The 18,379-nt window shown below is 38.2% G+C and overlaps 1 protein-coding gene across 17 annotated transcripts in view; it reads right to left on the minus strand.

The window, feature by feature from the left end:
• The window catches only part of TRIP12 (thyroid hormone receptor interactor 12), a 140,259-nt gene that overhangs the window by 43,769 nt on the left and 78,111 nt on the right, over positions 1-18,379 (minus strand). For all 17 annotated transcript variants that reach the window (XM_045794170.2, XM_045794178.2, XM_045794173.2 and 14 more), the window contains 7 exons: positions 15,565-15,648; positions 14,398-14,493; positions 4,592-4,740; positions 2,001-2,036; positions 1,822-1,917; positions 855-947; positions 494-655 (listed from right to left, as the gene is read on the minus strand). In XM_045794170.2, coding sequence (XP_045650126.1) covers positions 494-655; positions 855-947; positions 1,822-1,917; positions 2,001-2,036; positions 4,592-4,740; positions 14,398-14,493; positions 15,565-15,648 — 716 coding nt within the window. The remainder of the gene's footprint in view (positions 1-493; positions 656-854; positions 948-1,821; positions 1,918-2,000; positions 2,037-4,591; positions 4,741-14,397; positions 14,494-15,564; positions 15,649-18,379) is intronic.

The following is an 18,379-nucleotide window of genomic DNA, read 5'->3' on the forward strand; positions in this document are numbered from 1 at the left end:
GTAAGCCCTGCTGCTTGTCCTCCATCGCCTGGTCTGCCAATTCCATCTCCTAAATAACTGCTCCTGCTCTTTACCAACTTCAGACACTCACAGTCTGCAGTGTCATCTCCCCTCCGATCTTAACGCACATCCTCCTGGTCTTTCCTGCAGAGCCCAATGCCTTAGAGGAGAGATGATCTCCCCAAAAGGAAACTCTGATCATATCACATAGTGAACACACAAAGTTTGGTTGAAATAACAAATTCATCCCTTCAAGTCAAAATACATGAAGACATCAAACATACGAAATGTTGTCATTTGGGTAAATCCATCAAATTATATAAAATCACCTAGTATGGTACACGACTGGAAAACAGAGAGGGAAAAATAACATGGATCAGAATATTTCCAATTTATAAATGCAGCTGGAAGATTTAAAACCCTAGATGAGACTGGCATTTTAAAAAACACGGTAAAAATGTTTTACGGCACATAAAATAGGTTCATGTTTTACCTGATGGGTTAGCCTTTGGGTAAGCAATGGGAGGGAATCCGCCACAAAATGAAATTCATCTGGCGTGATACTCTGGCAGCAGTTGGCTGCAATTGCTAGAGCATTTCTTTGGGCATTTATGCTGAAGAACTCTAGATACAGCAAGCAGTCTGCCAAACCACCCTAAAAGACAGAAAACTGTTAAAAATGAAGAAATACCCTCTAACAGCAATTTAAAAAAAAAAAAAGTACCAAAAAGTCTAGCATGTCACTTTGGAAACACCATGTGTACCTTACAGAGACTGTAATCGAGGACCTAGCCCAAACGTGGATCTAAAATCCAACTTGAAATGAAACATAGTCCTTCAGTAGCAAGACTCACCGCCTGGAGAATGGCTTTACTGTGTCTGCGGGATAACATCTCCAAGGCAGTCAGGGCCTGCTCTGCCACATCAATACACTGAATAACTTGCAGCTGCGAACACAGAAATAGGTAACTTAAGGCCATCATTCAAGTGCTTTTCCAGTCGCTTATCTTCTACATGAATAAACACAGTATTTTCTCTAATTTCCATCAATCTATCCACTGCCTCTAACAACCCCCCACAGGAAACCAGGGATTTATGAGCTTAAGCTCTAACGGTCAATATAGTTTCCTTCCAACTACTCTGTTCTGAGACACAGAAAATAGGTTTTATATAGAGAATAAACTAAATCCAATTAGATGTATTTCAATCCTTATGTTTATAATAAATGGGTTGTTTTATATAACAATTTTAAAATTCAGGTTTTACACTTACACCATATTCCAAGGTTATCAAATAATGCAAATTTTATTATGCATTAAAAAGAAAAAGGCCCTTAAAACAGACCAAAAACACAGCCTACCACAGACCGTATGAAAAAATTTCCCTTCTCCACTGGCTCACTTTATAACCTTGAGCAAGGTACTGTGTCTCAGCCTTCTCAGCTGTAAAATGAGAGTATAAATAGCTATCAACCTCACTGGGATAATTTCCTAGAAATAATGAGATTATTTTAATCAAGTGCTTTAAGTTCTTCTCTGAAGGATTTTCTATTCATGTGGTAAATGCTATCATTAAAAATTATAAAACGGAAATGATTCTATAAATGCTTTATTAGCATCAACTTTAAACTACTGGTCTGCTACACACAAATTTCTCTGGAATCTTGGCTAAAAAATGTACCTTGACTAGATAATGAATCCTAAAACGTTTTTCAAGGTGGCCTTACAATCTGATGTACTACTTTAGAATTCAGAAGTCAAGAGTCTTCAACTCGATTCCCCTAGGCCTGCTTTCGAACAAGCCGAGCCAAAGCGGGATTACCTTCTCTAAAAAGACGGGAATTGCATCTACTACAACAGCAGATGATCGAGGAAGTGCTTCCATCATGTATGTTAAGGCTCGACAAGCATGGTTCATCTAGAAAACAAGACAGCACTTTTACTCAGTAAGAACCCAAAATTTAAATCTGGCGTGTTTTAAAAAATATACCACATACTTACAATATCAAAATTATGCTCCATCTGAAGTAATGTTATCTGTTAAAAAAGATAAGAAACTATTAGAAGCTATCTATATCCTTAGAGAAAAGTCCTAGAGGAACTCTTTCTTCCTCTATGTCAACTGAAATGGCAAGTATTAGTCAAGACCTTACTCTTACAAAAATAATGATCGAGTTAAAACCTAGCATACACTCACAAGGAATGACTGTTTCAGGGATGGCATGATGCACAGATTACAGCTCCGACTTGGGAGCTTTGCTCGATAATCACCATCTCTCATGATCCAGTCAGAAACAAAGCCTTCCTGTCGCTTACAACCGTTCTGGTGCTTCTCACCCCCTGTCAGATGCCCGTTTAACAGGCATCAATAAATACCTCATACCTACAGAAACAGACTAGCAATGCACTGGCATTGAACAACTGTCAGGACAGACTCAAGACCACTGCTTCAACTCCTGTGAAGAAGCTTCTCTACACGTTGAGCTAAACACCATTTAACTCAACTATAAAATCTTCAAACACATTATTGATCACATCAGAAACTAATTATATGTTAATTAAAACCCAAATTATTATTATTATTCTACAAATGCATGAGTGAATCTAAATGTCAGATTTTAGTTTCTCTTGTGGACAACGCCTTAAGCAGACTTCAGCCATGTTTTTCAAAGGCAGAAATGTAGAACTGCTAGGGGTATATATGTACTCCATCCTCCTGAAGAAGCGATAGCTACCAAAGAAATTTCCTATTTGGGGGAAGGAATCATTCACTGTCTTCTAGTTCAACGGAAAATTTTAAATGCACTGAATTTAAGCTCTAAAGTACCTTCAAATAAGTGTATTTAATAATGAACATCAGATATTCTAATACAATATTCATTTAATAGGAGTGCCTTCTCAGCTCTGAATTATGCTGGGTAAAGCGTATCTACATACTAGAGGTCGGTCCTCTAATCACTTTTTTTGTTAGAACACACACACGACTCCCCATTTTGGGGTTCAATGGAACTCAAATCACCTCTAATCAGTCATTTGAAACACCCACTGTAGATCGAAAGGGGCTGTCATGTTAACAGGAAAAGTAACAAGTTCTCCAATTCTTAAGATGGAATGAACACTGTAAGACCATGTTTGGGAAGAACTGCTATAATAGATTCCTTTTTCAACAAAAATTACCGTGGTCACACAAGTGAATGGTGATGGACAGATATACAGTCACAATATTCAATACTGACAGAAGATAAACCTGGACAATTCATTAACAACAGTCAGTATTAATAGCAGGAGCTGATTTAATGTAGGTCTATTAAGCACTTAAATCTAATCAACTGCCAGCAAATTAAGTAAATTAGATTATGTGCCAACATTTCTGCGTAGATTTAGTAGCATCTTTATTCAACTAATAAAACCTGCATTTTAGATAGTATAAACCTAGTTCTTTGTTGTTACTTTTTAATAAACAGTAACAACAACAAAACAAGATAGTTTAATTCAGGAAACAAAACCAGCTCCTAGGGAAATGTGTAGGGGGAGCGTGAATATTGACTTGGGCAAAATGTAAAAACACAAAACCGAATACTGCTTTCATTAAACATTCAGAAATCAACATCCTCATTAGAGTGGAACTGGTAATAGTTAAATGCCAGTTTTCACCATCCAGGCCTGCATGGCAGAAGCTGAAGAAACCAGTCTATCCTTTCTCACCCCTGCCAGAGCTGAGCCATCCAACAAGAGCAAACAAAGACTACATCATCTGGTGTTTCAGTGAGCTTCATTCAACTGTCTCCATAATCTGATGAGATCAACTGAGACAATCTGATACATCAATCATATTTTTGTCAACTTTATTTGCTATGTAAACAAAGACTTAACATATTTGCTTTTAACTTCCAATATACTCATATGCTATGATGTTTACATTCGTTTTTTGTTAGTATTTCACTCAGACTTAAATTTTAATTTTCAATTACAGCCAATCTCTTTAATCTTGAACTAAGAAAACTACCAAGCTGCTATTTGACTTACTGTACTCAGGGGCCTACATTTAGTAATGGCAATTTCTCTTCCCGTTGTTTTCCCATTAAAAAGCTTAAGCAATTAAGATGTTAATAAATTCTAAACATCAACTGATGACTGTATTGAAAAATCACTAAAAGGTTTTGTTTCTTTTTATTTTTACTTAACATAACACCTAAGCTGGAAGGAATCACGTGGTATTCTGGCTTGAATGCTCTGCCGTTGCACATAATTACCAAACACGAAACCTTTGTGGCCCACGAAGACAGCCCACAAGTGAGCAGCTTATTACTGCCCATGTAAAACCAGTTTAAAAGAGAAAGCACGTAAGTTTAGGTATCACCTGATGGGACAAAGTTTAAAACCAGTCATTTTAAGTGTCAAGAAGTAGTTTAGAAGAAGTAGTAGTTTAGAAAATTACGAATTCACCATGAGCAATCACTGACAAGATCTAGAAGCATGAAGTAAAAGCACAAAGCCACACTCTACCATCTCTTAGTTCAAACCGTGTAAATAATAATCATGCTTTCGTCAGCATTCAGAGAACTGTGGTAAAATGAGGGGCAAACTCTTACCAAAGCTGGAACGACACTCTTGACAGGAAACCCTCCCAGCGTCTCCTCATTTCCCATAACCAATAACTGACACATTTCAATAACTGCCTGGAGTTGCTGGCTTTCATCACTTGCTTGTAGTCCTTGCAGAAGCTGTTGGGCCTTGGAGCCTTCACAGGGGGGAAAACAAAAATCGTTACTTTTAGACATTTAAGGAAATTATTAGTAGGTGTAAGGTGTGACTCTACATGGTATCTGGCTGCTTATCTTTGGATCCCAGTGAAAGGCTAGGTCCATATCAGGGTTAAGACAGGCTGCTAGTAATTCAAGACACAATTAAATCGGTTGAATTCATCCCACCTTACAGTGATCTCACAGTATTTATAGATTTTTGTCTTTTAATTTTTCCTTTAAAATGAGACAAGCTGATGGGCTCTTACTAGCTAAAAGAAAAAAAATATCCGTAAAACTAACATGAATTGTTACCTCTGACAGTTACTTCTATATATAGACTGAGTAAAAGCTTTCTGCAGGAATAACATCTGTTAAACAGTGATGCCCAGTCTTCAACAAAAATCCACATACTCCTGGAGAAATGCTCAGAATAAAAGGAATCCTGGTAACAGTGGAAGGGCAAGAAAATAAAGCCAAAGAGAGCAATGCACCTAACAAGAGAATGGAGAGAATGAGTATTTCTAAAAACAGCAAAAGACTGGCCTTTTCACCTCCTCTCATTCCCTGTGAAGATAATTCCACTTTTAAGGCTCAAATCAATTGCCCAAAGAACTGAAAAACACTGAGATTCAACTCCCACAGGACAGACTGTGGTCAGTGAGCTGCCTAACATACTCAAAACTAAAGGCCACAAAAAGGTGTTTCCAATTTTCATAAACACCTACCTACTTGAAACCATGATTAACTCAATTAATGCTTACCAAATTATAGCCAATGCTACTCTCAAGCCCTTTCTCTTCCTACACCTTCTCAGGTTCTTATCTGTGTATGGGATCTGTCCACTCCTGTGTCATTAGTGAAACAGCCTGGAAATGCCAAATGTTTAAAACTGTCAAAGAATGTGGATTCATATGAAAACCGAAGTGTTTTTATTTCAATTAAGTTACAGTGATCTTCCAGGAAGGCATAGCCTTTCAAAGTGGACACATGGTGATCCTTGCAAGATTTATTTTTTCTCTGTTATGTAAGACTGTGGCTAATGAATTGCATGTAACTATTACTGCCTACCTACCTTTGCCATAACTAAGAGTCAACCCAAAAATATGTTGCATGAAAGTCAAGTTCAGATGGCTGCCATCTTTAAAATTTTCACACTGAATAGGTTTTCCACTTAGAGCAGGCCTAATATTTTTACATTGAAATGTGAAAGGCAAAACAAATGAAGGGAAAGTAAACTCTTGAAAACAGAAGAATCCTCAGTTGCTTCAAGATTTGCTTTTAAAAGAAAGAAACAGTTCGTGTATTCTACTAGCACAACCACCCGAGACAGGAAAAACTAACATATCCACTGGATGTTTTATAAACATGGAAGCTGGCAAGTCTAGGACACAGATCGTGTTAGCATGATCGAAAGATACCACTGAACCTTAAACCAAACTAAAAATGACAATAAAAAGCAAAAGCCATAATTTATGCTCTGATCAGTCAATTTTGGTTTTAGAACCACTTTATACTCTTAAAAATTACTAAGGAGCCCCAAGGCACCTTTGTCTATGTGGCTTATAACTTATATTTATAAATGTGTCTGGGATTAAGAGAGAAAAAAACTTTAAATACTCACTGATTAATTCATTACATATTAATATAAACAAAGTTTTGTGTAAACCACCATATTTTCTAAAACAAAAAAAATTCAGTGATGAGCACCGTTATAATCTGTTTGTTGCAAATTGTTTAAATGTCAAGATTTATTAAAGAAAAACAGCAGTATGACCACCTCTGCATCTACTCTCAATCTATGGCAATATTATTTGAGATGAAGAATGCAGAAAACACAGGCCCGGCTTTTTCACAAGGACTATTAAAAAGACATGTACTTACTGGTAAAGACAGTAAAATTAATAACTTTGTTTAGCAAGGGCATCCTTACATAAAAATGGAATTGTTTTTTCTAGGAGCATTTGGCATTGAAGGATAAACACAATGACTGCTAGTGCAATGTGGAACCACTGCTTTGATTTTTTCAATAACGTACCAACAGTTTTTACCCACCACAGCTTTTGCAACATCAACAAAATTCAAACATCAACAATGTCGAAAAGGAAAAACCTTACCAATTATTACCAAAGTTTTGACCAATGGATTCAATGTTAGGGTTTCAGGAACCCCAAGCAAGCCACAGACCACACTTTGAGAAGCACTATCACAGATCAAGGGTTGGTAGGCAAACATTTTCTATGAAGAGCCAGATAGTAAGTACTTTGGGCTTTGCAAGCCACAGGGTCTCTGCGGCAACTAGTCAACCCTAGCATAAAAGCAAAACAGACAATACATAAAACGGATAAGCGTGGGTATGTTTCAATAAAACTTTATTTAGGAACACTACAATTTGAATTTCATTTAATTTTCACATCTCACAAAATATTACTTTGAAGTTTTTTCAGCCATTTAAAAATGTAAAAATCACTTTTAGTTCACAGGCTCTATAAAACCAAGCAGAGGGTGAATTTGGCCCTTGGGCAGGAGCTTGTGAACTCCTGATACAAATGGGAGACAGAACCCATAGCATTTCAGGGAGTCACAGGAAGCTGATGTTTCCAATTGAATCGGTCCCAACGGACATCGGCTCAGTTCTGGAGCTGTGAAGAGGGCTGGGGCTGAATCAGAAGTTTCGGTAAGACAGAACAAAACCTTATGAAGTCTCATGGTGCTCAGAAGACAAAGGCCCTATGGAGGGAGGATGCCTACCTCAAACACACAGCCAGTGGGTTCTACCCCCAAGACATCTGTGACATTTTCAAACTGCAAAATGAATAAAGTCTAAGTCTACAGAGACTTGCAAGGTTCTCAGTCAAAACCCTAGGAGGATCACAACATACAAACAGGGATGAGTCACACAAAAACTGCAATTCTGGTCCAAACGAGCTAAAGCCCCGACTAAAACAAAATGATCAGCTTCTAGCCCTTTATGTTTCAATATAGAAAAGGGGGAAACAACTTTACAATAGAAAACATTATCTGGGGTCTCTTCGGTTCTTTTATACAAAATGTCTAGCACATGAACAACTACTAGATGTATGAAGCAGGAAAATGTGACTAATAATCGAGAGAGGGGCCCCTGGGTGGCTCAGTCAGTTAAGTGTCTGTCTCTTGGTGTCGCTCAGGTCATGATCTCAGGTCATGAGATCAAGGCCCACATAGCTCCACACTCAGAGAGGAGCCTGCTTGAGGAATTCCTTCCCTCTCCCTCTGCCCCCACTCGCACCCTCTGTCTCTAAAATAAATAAATAAATCTTTAAAAAAGGGGGGGGGGACCCAAAACAGAAGCAGACCAACACCATTAGAATTAGAAAACTATTTTATAACAATGGTTAATAAACTGTGAATATAACCAAAGATGAACAAATAGGTAAGTGTGTAAAGAAATTCAACAGAAAACTGGAATCTACAAAACAAAATCAAGTAACTGTCCAGAATTGGAAAACATAATATCTGAAATGGTGGGTTTACCAAGAGACTGACGATAACAGCAGAAAAAAAAAGAATTAGTGAATCTGAAAACTGGTCAATAAAAGTTTTCAAACTGGACAAAGATAAAAAAAATAAAATAGAGCCAGAGAAATATGATGGATGAAGCCCAAAGTCAGAACGTGTATGATCTTGATACTCTGGAAAGGAAAGGAAGAATATTTGAATTATCAAAGAAATAATGAGAAAAGGGAAGTAGTATTTCATGAGATAATGGCCAAGAATTTTCCAAAACTGATGAAAGGTATCAAACTCACAGACTCAAATGGTCAGTGAAACCTAAGCAAATGAAAAATAAAAGGAAAAAGTCATTAGGCCTAACATAGTAAAATTATTAAAAATAATTTGAAAAAGCAAATCTTCTTCTTGAGAGAGATTTTAAGAGTCTCCATGGTATGGGGCGCCTGGGTGGCTCAGTTGGTTGGGTGACTGCCTTCAGCTCGGGTTATGATCTCAGTCCTGGGATCAAGCCCCGCATCGAGCTCTCTGCTCAGTGGGGAGCCTGCTTCTCCCTCTCCTGCTCCCCTGCTTGTGCTCTTTCTCTGTCAAATATAAAAATCTTAAAAAAAAAAAAATTCCATGCTGAGTGCAGAGCAGAGTCCAGTGAGGGGCTCAATCTCATGACACCGATATCATGACCTCAGTGCTGAAATCAAGAGTCGGACGCTTAACCAACTGAGACAGCCAGACACCCCCCAAAAGCAAATCTTAAAAGAAGCCAGAGGAAAAAAGACATTGCCTTGAAAGGGCATCAGTAAGACTTTTAAACAGAAGACATTACAAACAAAGAGTTCAAATGAGAATTTTATACCTGGGGAAAATATCTTCTCAAAATTAAGGCAAATCAAGGGCTTCTCAAAAGCAGAGAAAAATCATTACTAGCATTCATTCACCACATGGAAAAAAAAGTTCTTCTGAAGAGAAAGGAAACAACTCTGATTAGAAGAGAGAAATCGCAGGAAGGAATTAAGAGCACTGAAAATGGGATGTATATGTGGACAAAGGAATATGGATGATTTAAAACAACAATTAGGGGGCGCCTGGGTGGCACAGAGGTTAAGCATCTGCCTTCGGCTCAGGGCGTGATCCCGGCGTTCTGGGATCGAGCCCCACATCAGGCTCCTCCGCTGGGAGCCTGCTTCTTCCTCTCCCACTCCCCCTGCTTGTGTTCCCTCTCTCGCTGGCTGTCTCTCTCTGTCAAATAAATAAATAAAATCTTTAAAAAATAATAATAATAAAACAACAATTAGGTCTTACTGTGTTTATAACACATGTATAAGTAAAACAAAACAAGAGCGTAAGGGATGGCAAGAGGTAAAAAGAGTCAAACTATTGTACAGTTCTTACACTGATTAGGATGTGATAAAGTATTAATATAAGGTAGGCTCTAATAAGCAAAGGACATGCATTAAAATCTCTACAGTAACCACTTACAGAAGTCTAACGGGATATAGAACTAAAAAGTAGCAGAACAACAAAAAATGGCAAAAAGGGCAACTGGGTGGCTCAGTCAGTTAAGCATCTGGCTTGGGCTTGGGTCCTGATCCCAGAATCCTGGGACTGAGCCCCACATAGGGCTCCCTGCTTCTCCTCCTCCCTCTCCCTCTGCCACTCCCCCTGCTTGTGCTTCCTCTCCCTTGCCCTCTCTGTCAAATAAATAAACAAAAAAATCTTTGAAAGGAAGAAGAAAAAAATGGCACCATACTGTTTGTCATATGTGACTGGAAGAAATGCAAAATGGTACAGCTCCAGAAGAGGCTGATTTACAACAATCTATCCTAAAGATAATGCAGGAAAAAATACGACAGCTGTGTTTTACTGCAACACAACCAAGACAGGAAATAATCTGAATGTCCAATAGGGGACATGCTAAATAAACCACGATCCCAGCAGTGGAGCACAATGGCAGCTCTATGAAAGGAATACGGAATCTCCTCCCTCTCTATGCAGCAGCTACAGAAAATGATCACCAAACTACTATTAAAGGCAACCCATAAAGTTTACTGTTCTTATCTTTAAAAGGCAGTGTGTGTGGAGTAGATAATATGAATTTGTTTTTGTTTTCTTAGGTAAATAACAGAAGGACAAGCCATAAAATTAACAAAGACTATTTGTGTGGGAGGAGGAAGCAGGGTAAAGGGAATAGCAAAAGAACTTCCCTAAATATACCTTATTTGTGGAACAGACTTTCTAAACCATGTAAAACATTGCATACGTATAAAATCAAAGTTAAAATTTAAAAGCAATCTCTAGAAATTAAAAGCAAACCAAGCTAATGAACCAAATCAACTTGGCGACCTGAATGAAGAGAAGGAATCATTTCAAATGACTTTAAAATACAAAAACGTGACCACAAAATGAGTCCCCAAGACCACCACCACCAAAAACTGGTCAAAAATTAAAACTCTCAATACTATTACTTTTGGTGTTAAGTTGGAATTTTGTATTGTAGGAGAAAGCAAATATGTGACTACGTTACTATCACTGGAAACCGGAACTTTCGGCTTCGGAGAAAGAAGATACAAGATAAAGGTAGATAAAAACCTCACAGCCCTATATTTGAATTCACATTAAAAAATAGAAACTTTTGATTTTATTTGAAGAGATAAAATACAATTACTTCCTAGGTTTGTTCATTACAAGTGTCTAATAATGATCACCCCAGGCATACCTGGGTGGCTCAGTATGTTATGCATCCATACTCTGTTTTGACTCAGGTCATGATCTCCAGGTCTTAGGATTGAGCCCCCATCAGTGCCTCAGGGCAGCGTCGGCTTCAGCTTCTTTTTCCTTCTCCCTCTCCCCATCCCCACTCAAGCATTTGTGCTCTCATGCTCTCCCTCCAAATAAATAAATAAAATCTTAAAAAAAAAAAAATATCACCCCAGTAGCAATGAGTAGACATAGGCCCTAGACTATGAGCTCTAGATATTATTTCATATAAATGAAACCAGGGTGTTCTCTGAGAAAAACCCTAATTTCAGGGTGGAGGTTTTGAGCCTGACATATCAGAAAGGAAGTTATCAAGAACTACTGGGAATCAGATCAAAAAGATTCAGAAGCCAAAGCCCAAAAGATGCCATCATCCAATGATAGGACAATTTAATCATCAAAAAAAATCACTGAAACGTCTCCATTTCACAGTGTATTTAAAAACAACAAGACTAGCACTTTGGAGGATGCAAAAACCAACTATTTTCCAAACTGGTAAATAATGGGGAGAAATCCATTTTTCCTATAGCAGTTATTCTCCTGTGTAACAAAACAGAAGGGAGATGTTAATATATTTCTACTAAATTATCTCGTTTACTTCAAATAAATGAAGTCTGGTCATTAGATGTGAAGTACTATCATTTTATAATCCCTGTCAGCTAGACAGTGAGTTTTGATGGCTTAAGAGACAATCAGACTTTATGTGCCTCCTCGTATTAGAACACACTACCACTTTGGCTTATTAGTCTTTCCCAACCAAGGAAATAATCAAACTTGAATCTGAAAAAGCCTCTAGATCCAACCACCAGTTTATAAAGAAGTACACTTACGACATTCGAGAGAAGGAAACTTCACACTCACTGAACAGCTATTATTAAAGAAATTACTAGTTTATTTCTCAGATATGATAATGGTTATCTGGGGGCAGGGGTGCAATGTCCTGTGTTTTAATGGGCATTATCTTGAGCTACATGATGAAATGTTTGTAGATAGTATTATATAATGTCTGAGCTTCATTTCCAACAACGTGGGAGGAGGGATGTGGGTAAGGGTAAAGACAAAGACAGGCCACGCAGCAGGCATTGCTGAACTGGATCCTGGGCACTGGGGGGCGGGGCAGGGGGGCAGAGGGTGTAACACTGTTTTCTGCGGTGGTTCTATTCTATGGCTCACATTAATTTCATGTGCAATGCCCAACCCTTAATATGAATTTGAGATGTTATAATGTTAATACTTTTTTTAAAAAAAAGATTTTATTTATTTGAGAGACAGCTAGAGAGAGAGCACAAGCCACGGGGAGAGGCAGAGGGAGAAGCAGACTCCCCATGGAGCAGGGAGCCCGATGCAGGGCTCGATCCCAGGACTCTGGGATCATGATCTGAGCTGAAGGCATACGCTTAACTGACTCAGCCACCCAGGCACCCCTAATGTTAATACTCTGAACAAAAGTTTTCTTTCCAGCCTTTTCCAAGAAATAAATGAAGTCGTAAAAATAAGTGAAATCAAATTTTTCAAGGAAAAAAAAAAAAAAAGAACTTAAGAAACACATTAACTGATGGCTATGTGTAGATTATATTTTGATCCCGATCCCGATTCAAATAAGCAAAAATTGTAAATGGATTTATGAGAGGCCTAAAACATTTGCGCTCTAACAGGCACCTAGTAAAAGTAAGGATTCCTCTTAACCACAATACTGTCTAAAATTTTTTGTCCTTATAGTTATAAATTCAATGACATGCAAATGAAATGATGCATAGGATTGTCTTAAAAATAATCTTGGGAGTGGGGAGAAGGACTGAGGATATTAACTGAAACAACAGTTGCTGGGAACTGGTAATTGTTGATGGATTCATGGAGGTTATTCTACTACTATACTCTCAACTTTTGCATATATTTATCTTTTTCATAATACATATCCTGTCATTGCCCTTTCCTAAATCCTTCAATGGTTCCTGAGTAGTTACTGGGTTAAACCCCACACTTGCTGCCGGCCTGCCAAGCCCTACTTATCTACCCCTCTTCAGATTTCATCTTCTACAACTCCACTCTTTCCACGGCCCATCTTGCTCTTTCTCCAACATGCCAAGCTAATTCCCATCTCTGGTGGAGCTTTCCTCTTCCCTCAGACCTGTGCAGGGCTGGTATCCTCACTTCATTTAGGTATCCACGAATTCACCTGCCTCAGAGAAGGTTTCTCTAACCAGCCTAAGTATATCCCTTCCCCAGCCAACCGACAGCCTTACTTTTGTTTTCCTCCACTACATTAACACTACCTGAAATTTTTCTATTGGAAAACTGTCTCCTTTATTGTCAGGGTCACCCTCTGGCACAGAAACTCCATGTGGGAAACAACTCTGTGTACTAGACTGTTCATGACTCAGGACAATCCCGGTACCTAATAAATGACACTAAAAAGGAATCCTCCTGCAAGGGTTCATGAGAACGGTGCAGAAGGGTATGTTATCTGAGAGCCGAGTGTCACGGCAGCAAAAGCAAAACCAAACCAAACCAAAAATACCAGCTGCTTCCTAAATATCCTGTCAAATGCTAAGGCCAGAAACTTGAAAAGGACTTAAGTATAAATACACATATGTGAGCATATGTCCGCACATTAAAAAACACCAACTTGGAATATCTGATGGAAAATTATAAGCACATATTAGTAAGGTCAGAGTTAATAGACTTCAGTTAACACTTTAGAAATGCTGAAATTAATCAAGACTAAGGTCTAAAAATAGCCTGCTGATTCTTTGGAACATTCAATGGAGTTATTAAAAAAATGCTTAAATGTAAATTTTGTTTAAGGAAGCTAAAGATAGTATTCTATACCAGAAAGAATTTAACTGGATTTGTAATTATGCAAAAGTTATTCTTGTTACAAACTGCCACTTCAAGAGTCACTGTTTTGTCTACCATATATGTGACAAGATCTCTGGATTATAATATGTTAATGTGATTAAATGAGTCTAGCGACTGGTAATTCTGCTGAGAAATCTTTTCTCTCCAGCTCACTCTACAATTGACTGTCTTACAGATTAAATTTTATTATGCCACAAAAAATTCAAGATTCAAATCTATGCAAATCATGCAATCAGATGCTATAATATAATCAATGTAATCATCTGAGATTCTTTGCTATGCTAGAACTAAACAAAGATTCAATCTTGCCATAACTCTGGATGATTTTCTAATGACTCCAATCCAGTAATCAAAAATAAAAATACAGAAGAACCTAGAGCTGCTGGGTTTAAAGGCAAGAATGTGAACAAACCCTACTTTTTAAAACAGGTTAAAGTTCATGAAAACCTCCTTATAGGAAAGTCTCTTTGCAGCAATAGATAAACAGTAAAAACAGCACTCACCGAATTATTAACGGTTTTGGGGAGAGGGCAAATTTGAGAGTATTCACTTACTAGCTCCGCTTCCAATCGTTCTATGGAAAAGCTGTGACATCCGAGGACCAAGAGGGCCAAACAGATGAGGAGGAAGACCCCTGGCCTCTAACAAAGCTAAAGAAAAAAGAAAGGAGGAATAATTGAATTGTAAATCCAGCTGATTTTAGGGTAAAAATTCCAACGAACTGATTCATCTCACATGACTGATTTAGACAATGTTACTTTCCATTTTTATCTTTAAGAGAAACTACATTAAACTTTCAAGACCACTCTTAGATATTAATTAATGTAAGTTACAAAACCCATGTGGTAGTTCCAAGGCATCTTAAAGTTTTATGGAGATACTAAATATCAGTGCCAGAGGGGACTGTATCAAATAATCCAAGAAAAACCCAGAGTAAGTATTTACTATGAAAAAATTATAGGTTAAGCACCCTTGTGTTGCTTTCCCTCTGATATTATTTCCCAATCAGACATTAGTCATGAGATCTTCTAAAAACACATGGAAAAATTATTTTTTATTATCAAGTCCAATGGTGAAAAAAAATGTGTTCAAGAGACTTCTAGTCGAAAAGAGAATGCCATAAGCCACTTTAGGAATTTAAAAGCAATCTGAAAGTGCTTTATAAATAATGTTTCTTACAAGCCTCACGCTGGCGATCTACCATATAAACCAACTGTCTGAAGACAATAAATACATACCCACCCATTTGTAAAGAACATATACATAATAAGGCTGCTTTTTAAAAAAAAAAACACAACATTACAATACCTGGTGTTTAGGTATACACTTCACATTCATTTTAAAATAGGTGACCATGAGCACAAAAGAATACAGCAAAAGCACCCCACTGGGGTGCATTATGTTAGCAAGTACCAGAGAACAATATATTAAGCTATCCCCTTTTCAAGATCTTCCTTAATTCATTACCAGCTATACAAGCAACCGTAATAAAGAACATTTTAAAAACACAGAAAACATATATATAAGATTTTGTCTAAACAGTAAAAATAAAGAGCCAGACAGATCATCTTCCAAATCCAAATCACAAGTTTTTGCAAGTACAGGCATTGCTAGAGTATGTTTAAATGAGCTTATCTGAATTAATTTCAACAAAGAACAGAAGTCACAAGCAGCCTCTCATAATGGTTTTTGTTTCTTGTAAGCTCATTAACTGTCTTTACCTTGTAATCGTCCCATCTCGGAATCATCGGATTCACTCTCCCCAGAGGTGGTCATGCCCACAGCCCCTGCAACAGAACTAGAGGCTTCAAAAGGGGGGGAGAAAAGAAGGTGAGGGTTAGGAGAGGAACATTCAAACTCATTATGGCTGGTTCATCTTTAAAAAAAAGAACGAGCTGAGTTTTACAGACTACCTCGAATAAAGGCAATTAAATGTGCCCACCTGTTGCACACTCAGCTGTTCTAGATTTCATCCTGTAGCTTCTAGGAACGAAAGGATGGCTCAACTATCTCAGTGTTCAACAAGCATAAAAATACAAACTTTACATTTCTTCCACACATAGCTTTGACAGATTCCTCATGCCTCTGAAACTGTTCCTAAATTAAGTCTCGTCCTAAACTCATCTACCAAAAGTCCATGAAGATCAAACTGCCAAAACCACCATGAGGTTTAATAGATGGGCAATTAGTCACAAATAGAAACGAAAGCAAAACCGACATCTGGGGGAAACGTTCCATGCAGACGTCTGTCTTCTTCAGTCTGCCTTACTTCTGGGCGGCAGTCTTGACACAATCGCTTAGATGTTTTCCCTAAGAACATGCAGATAATACCCTTCTTATTTCCAGGACTGAGGATTCATGTTACAACCAACGGCAAAGCACTGAAGTACAAAATAGAGGACAACCAGGATGTGAAAACAAGGACAGAAAAAAAAAAAAAGAGTTCAGATTTAGAAGGGTTCTACTACCCAAAGAGCTAACCTGAGCAATATTCAGTCTAAGCAAAGAGGCTGATTCTATTAAGGAATCTGACCAGACGAAACTATATTCCTCTAAAACCAGCAGTTTTACTGTTCCTCCTCTCAGTGTCTGTTGAGACTTCAAACACTTTTTCTACACAGTTAACCTGTGCATGACCACATTATCCACAATACCCTAAGCCCTATACATGCGCCAGATAACGACAGAAACTGGCCCAGGACAACACTTTTTATTGGTAAAAGCACATGGATAACGTGAATTTACAGAGCTTTTCTGAAGAAATGCTAATATACAAGCCACCAAACTGTGTATTTTCCTAATAGTTTTCTTCATCTCATTAAGTATTTTCTGTGATTTCACAGGGATTTTCTTTTAAAAATTCATAGGAAAATGTATGGTTTAAGAACAGGAGTCAGCACGGGGCGCCTGGGTGGCACAGCGGTTAAGCATCTGCCTTCGGCTCAGGGTGTGATCCCGGCGTTATGGGATCGAGCCCCACATCGGGCTCCTCCACTATGAGCCTGCTTCCTCCTCTCCCACTCCCCCTGCTGTGTTCCCTCTCTCGCTGGCTGTCTCTATCTCTGTCAAATAAATAAATAAAATCTTAAAAAAAAAAAAAAAAAAAAAAAAAGAACAGGAGTCAGCAAACTGTGGCCCACAGGCCAAATTCAATCCAGTGCATCATTTTGTAAATAACATTTCATTAAAACACAGCCAAACTCATTGTTTTACATCTTGTCTGTGGCTGCTTTACTGCTACAACCACAGAGCTGGGTAGCCAGTTCCAACAGAACCTGTATAAAGCCCAAAACATCAACTATCTGGCCCTTTTCAGGAAAGGTTAGCCCCTGGGCTACCGTTACCAGTCAGCCAGAAATGCTAATATTAAAGTATATCAGAGTTCAACAAAATCCACACTTCTGGTGAAGAAAAAAAGAGTAACTGCACTCTAGAACGCTTCTTACATGTGGCATTTACGAAGTGCTCGCCATCTGCAGGCTGTGTGGCTGTTATGACCATAGAGGGAGGCACTGTGAGCTGTCTCACACTCGTGAGGTAACTGAGGCCTTGTGACTTTGAGTGTACTTGCCCAAGGTCAGACAGCTACCCACAGATCAGAGACCTGACCAGGTGGTCTGACTCTTCGTAGGTTGTACTCAAATACCGTGCTCTATTGGCCCCTTAAATATATTCTTCGGAAACTTGTTTTTCATTCCAGTACAGCTGCTTCTTCACATTAAACAGAAATCTTGTTAACAAATACTGTTATTAAGGTCCCAATTATGGCTGAATGTTAGTGACCCTTAAACTTTCTTTTAACCTCTTCCAATTATGGGAAGAGCAAATACAAAGTTTTAACAAATGAAGCAGTTGGTTTTGTTTTTTTTTTTTTTTAAAGCACCCTCTGGCAACACAACTTTTTTTAAGAAAAAAACAAAAATTCACTTGGGAAGGTAATGCTGGGTTTTTTTAGCTTATGTATTAGAGGGTCACCATAAGGAGGGATGAGGATATTCTGATTTTTCATGGTGGTGGAGGGCCTGTTTTGACAGAAATCAGTCACTGAACCCAAAGAAGAAAAGATCCGCTGCCAGCTCATTGATGGCAAATATTAATCATTTGTCTCCTACAGTTCCCTGTAAGTATTACAGAATTAGATAAACCAAACTAGCCTGGCCTGCGGGTGGCTGTTTGTAAAGTCACGCAGGTAAGGAAATGTCATGAGCCAACAGGAGTCAATGACGAAATTCTTTAGTCAAGGCGTCAAACCTCCTTGGGCAACACGCACAAGATCTGTCCCAACACAAACATAAACGTGATTATCAAGCAGAGAAAATGTGATGCCAGATTTTAAGAGGTGTTTATGTTGTTGTTTATACCAGTATCTCCCCATCTACTCTTTAGCATATCTTCACAGCATCATGTAAGATAGTTTCCAATACACAGTTGAATTAAAACAATAGAAAAAATATTTAAATTAGGACACAAGAAATTTATCACAGAACCCAACGTCTTTATACCTTAACCGAAAAGGCCTCTTATGCAGAAAGAAAA

This window comes from Ursus americanus, chromosome 1 (assembly GCF_024610735.1).
Source record: "Ursus americanus isolate L20-20 chromosome 1, mUrsAme1.1.p, whole genome shotgun sequence".
In the NCBI taxonomy this organism is placed as follows: Eukaryota; Metazoa; Chordata; class Mammalia; order Carnivora; family Ursidae; genus Ursus; species Ursus americanus.